Source organism: Heliangelus exortis, chromosome 3 (genome assembly GCF_036169615.1).
Source record: "Heliangelus exortis chromosome 3, bHelExo1.hap1, whole genome shotgun sequence".
NCBI lineage: Eukaryota > Metazoa > Chordata > Aves > Apodiformes > Trochilidae > Heliangelus > Heliangelus exortis.
The window spans coordinates 107,238,291-107,242,771 of NC_092424.1; the positions used below are offsets into that span (position 1 = coordinate 107,238,291).

At 36.6% G+C, this 4,481-nt stretch overlaps 1 protein-coding gene across 1 annotated transcript in view; it reads right to left on the bottom strand.

Annotated features, from left to right (window-relative positions):
* Window positions 1–389: 389 nt before the first annotated feature.
* LOC139795271 (WD repeat and coiled-coil-containing protein-like) overlaps window positions 390–4,481 on the bottom strand; it is a 16,256-nt gene continuing 12,164 nt past the window's right edge. The window contains exon 3 of the mRNA XM_071742049.1: window positions 390–2,211. Within this exon, the coding sequence (XP_071598150.1) occupies window positions 2,045–2,211 (167 nt within the window). The 3' untranslated portion in view covers window positions 390–2,044. The remainder of the gene's footprint in view (window positions 2,212–4,481) is intronic.

A 4,481-nucleotide genomic window follows, 5' to 3' on the forward strand; every position in this document is an offset into this window, starting at 1 on the left:
TTATTCTTTTGGTTGAGCCTAAGTATTCCTCTAAAATATATCCTCCCATCATTCTACTTAGTTATAATGCTTTTTTGTTTTATTCAGCCATAGCATGGATATTGTGAATACCAGATAATGTTGTGGGTGTCTTCCACGTGGATTTCCAGGATTAGGAACATCTGCTGCTTCAAAATGTTGCTTAGGAATCTGGTAATGTCTTCCTTCCCCAGGTCTTTGAACCTCTATGTTACTTACTTGATGTCAATTATTTGAGTTGATTTCAGTGAAGGAAAGCATGACTTCATCCAAATTTTTAAAGCAGTAATAATACAAATACATTTTTTGACACAATTTTAATGCAAAGTAGTGGGCAATCCACTTAACCAAGTGACTGTGAAGTAACATGGTTTTAGTAGTTAAAAGGTCAGATTTATTTTGTTTTGATTTTTTTTTTTTTTACAAACTGAAATGCTCCTCAATAATGCTTAAAAAGATCTTTGTGAACAAGGTACTACAAATATACCCAGCTATATCTCATACCTGTGGTTATAAGCCATTTAGAATGATGATTTCTTTGTCTCTTGGAGGATATTTGCATGAGAAGGGAAATATTTATTTCAGTGAATTGAAACTGATTCTTTATTTCAGGAATCAAAGCTGTTCCTTGTGAGATTTCTGGCTGCATCACTGACATGGCACTAGTTCCAGACCTCCAAACCCATTAGGTGCCTGCAGACCATAGATTTACCTTCTCAATCCAGCCTTGGTATGGAGTGAAATATTCTAAGTGGATTTTAGCAAACCTGTGTCTCATCACCAGGCTTGCCAGGCAGGCCAAAAAGACTCTCCAGGAGTATTAACAAGACCCCAAAATACACAGGATGAAAAGTAAGCCTAATAGTAGATTAGATAAATCTTATCCCCTTTACGTCCCCTGGAATGTGAAGGATGAAGCAGTCTTGCCTTCCCATGCTTCCTGCTGGGGCTGACACACAGGTTATTTATTACATTTTGCCCATCTCTTTGCATTTAGAGGAATGAAAATCAGGGAGTTCATTCAATTCTTCCCTCGTGCCTGGTTCTGTCACCAAAATCAAACAGTTTAACTTCAGGGACTGTGTCTGCCTGCTCCTCGGATGTGTCTGTATTTCCTCTTGTCCCTGAGGGTGAGGCTCAGCTGACTAAATGTAAATGTATTGATAACTGCTCACCCCAGCTTGCTTCTGGAGTCAGTGGAAAGGAACAGGCAGTTATTTACTTACTTTATAGGGATGGTTCCCCACGATCAGTTTCAGAAATCTGTCTTATTGCACAAGGAAGCTGCTGTAGAAGCACCTTTATTCTTTCTGTCTGATCATACAGGAGTCTGGATGACAAGTTCAGTGTAGACACCTGCATTTAGCCAAATGAAATTTACATGCAATGTCTTTGATCCTAAATTCAGCTTGCAAAGTTTATTCTTTCCTTTTGGTGAGCATGTGTAAATCTATGTGCTGTGTAAGACACTGACAGCAGACAGTGACGCAGCCTTTTAATCATTGTACATTTTCGTATAAAAATCAAGCATTTCTGAAAGCATTACAGGTTTCCCTGGGATCTAACTGGAACAGCAAAGAGTGCCTGAAGAAATTTTGGTTTCTTCTTTTCCATTTTTCCTTGATGAATATAAATGTTCTTCAGTTTTATTTTCTTCAGCTTTTTGTCTGGACTGTACACCTGTATTAGCTAGATTTGTTGTTACTGCATGATTTTTAGCATAATATTGTTTCTGCAATAAGATGCTGAGCACAATAAAGTAGAGGCTAATAATCTCTCTGCCCCAATCCTCTGGCAGCCACTAATAACTGTGGCTGTCATAAACTTCCCTCGGGTCTGATCCTTCAGCAGAAGGGTCCAGCCAACCCTAGGATTTAGCTACAGTGCAACCATGCCACAGATTTTACAGTTAAAATACACTGAAAGTAGTGAAGACAGTTTTCTAGTCACTCAGTTTCTGACACTGCAGAATGTCTCTGTGTAGTAGCAGAAAATAGAGCCATGAGGGAACCTCTTTGTTCAGAAATTATGTCACTCTGCTTGGTGGCTGCATTGTAAAGGGTTTTTTATAGGAGTGACCTCCACAGACTTCTGAACTGTCAGTTCCATCCCTTATGATTATCTCCTGGGCTGCTTTGAATATCAATGGCACAAACCCATCCATGTCTGCAGTGAGCACGATCCAAGAAGAGCCTACAAAAAAAAAAAAAAAAAAAAAAAAAAAATTAAACAAAAAAAAAAAAGGGAATGAGTGTACTTCTCCAGTTATGTAAAATGCACAAGCACGTTTTCAAAAGTCAGCCTGCACACGAGCAGAGCAGACTTTCTTTTTGTGCACTAAAGCCTTATTACTTTAATGACATTAAGGGCTGACAATCCATGCTAAACACACCTTTGGGTAAGTGTAAAGGGGAGCTAAATGAAAGGCCTTGAAAGGTTTGAGGCATTTTGTCCCTTATTTAAATTAAATTGAAAACCAAGGCTCGTCTTTGCTTGCTATAATAAACCATTTGTATCTCCATTTTCTGAAAACTCAGCCAATTTTTCCATGCTGACTGTTTTTCTAGGGTTGTCTACTTCTGTTCATCCTTTTTGCTCACCTGCTCTTAACCAAATGATGAAGAGACCATAAAAAGTGGAAAAGTTGGCGAAGAAAAGGATTATTCTGTATTTTTCTAGAAAGAAGGAGGGGTTTCCATCTCTTTTGCTTCCAAGCAAAGATTGTTGAGTATGTTTTCAAATTTGTATAGCAAATGGAAGGAAGTTACACCTTGAAGGTGATTTACAAAAGATAACATGATTTGCAAAAGATGTTTTTAAGAAGCTGATATAATATTTTTTGTCCTTCATTTATTTATTGAATCTTCTCATAAAGAGAATGAACATTTTAAATGCTTTTATTTCCAGAAAAAAAACCAAACAAACAAAAGAGGCAGGATTAAAAAATAAAGAAATCAAAATCATTCAGGTTCACTTTCTGCACTGCACATAAGCAGAAAATAAACCTATTCCCATGCCCTTTGTTTTTAATTTTCCTTTGCAAGTCAACTTGAAAATAAAGCTATATCTAGCATATATTTTTTCTAGTTATTAATCTGTTTCCTTTTGGACTGGAGATTGCAGTTCTTAAAGAAAACAGTGAATTTACTATTTGTCTTTTTTCTGTTTGATATTTTATGAAAAACTCTGTAGCAACTGAAAAGCATTCTGAGAGCCCTTGTATCACATGTTTTTCTTAGAGAATGTGATCCTGTCATTCCTGAGCAAGGTCATTAGCTGGGATATGAAGTAAAGAAAGCCCTGATTTGTTCTGTTGTTGAATTTTTTATTTTGGGAGATGAAACTGTGTTTTGAAAAGGGCTGTAAAAAAAAAAGGAAGTGTAGAAAATCCATGCTTAATTTTTGTCAGTTGTAATGAAACTTGGTCGTAATGAAACAAGGGAAATCTCCCACACTCATTCCAGTAACCAAGCACTTTTCCAGGCTGCTGCACTGCTGCATGTTGTCATGTCACCTGTTACATCATAAGAAGATTGCCATTCAAAACCATGACTCTTTAATCTTCTACTCTTAATACTTTCTTTCTAATTCTGGACAGGCTTCAGATTCTGGAACCCATCAGTCTGAAAGTGGAACTTCAGCTGATAGTTACATTGTTGGTCAAACTGACAAAGCATTTTCTTTTGTCAGACTTGGGACTTTTTATTTTCATCTACTGAAATTTTTTAAATTTGCTGTTAATTCTTGCTTTGAAGCACATCCAGAGGTTACTTCAGTGGTGGAAAACCCTTATGCAGGATGCAGTAACATTTTGCTATGCACAACTGTGACAGTGATGAGCTGCTGAAAAGAGAGATTTCTGTTTCACTTGTATGGCTGACTGTACTTGGTACAGGTAATGGTATTACAGCCCTGAGCCTAAATGCAAACAATGAGGCCAAGTTCATTGCTCCTATAACTCTGACAGCCTTGGCCCACCCTTGAGAACTTTTTTCCCCAATATAGTTGAGTCTAAGGGTTTACTAGTAAAAAATTTTAAAAGCCACACTATCATTGTGATACAAGCTCTTCATGGCATCCCCTTTAATCAGATGGTATTAAAGGGTGGGAGTAAAATTTTTAAACACTATATTAAATATCATGCCTTGTGGTAAAGGAAAGATTTAGGAATATTAATCTGTACTTCTCAGAACTTAATTAAGAGGTGCATAATTATTTCTGCCCCAAACCCGGTAATTTTTGCAAGATTTTGGTGAATTTTAAAAGGTTGCAATTTTTCTTTTCGCTGTGAACAGATTCAGGTTCAGAAAAGCCAAACACAAAGACATGTTAGGATAATTCTGAGATACTGTCTTTTTAATATCTCTGAAGACTAATGCATGAAATTTACAAGTAATGTTCTGCTAATTAAATATTAAATATTAAGATGTTGTATAGAGCTGAAATAGGTATTTTTCTGGACA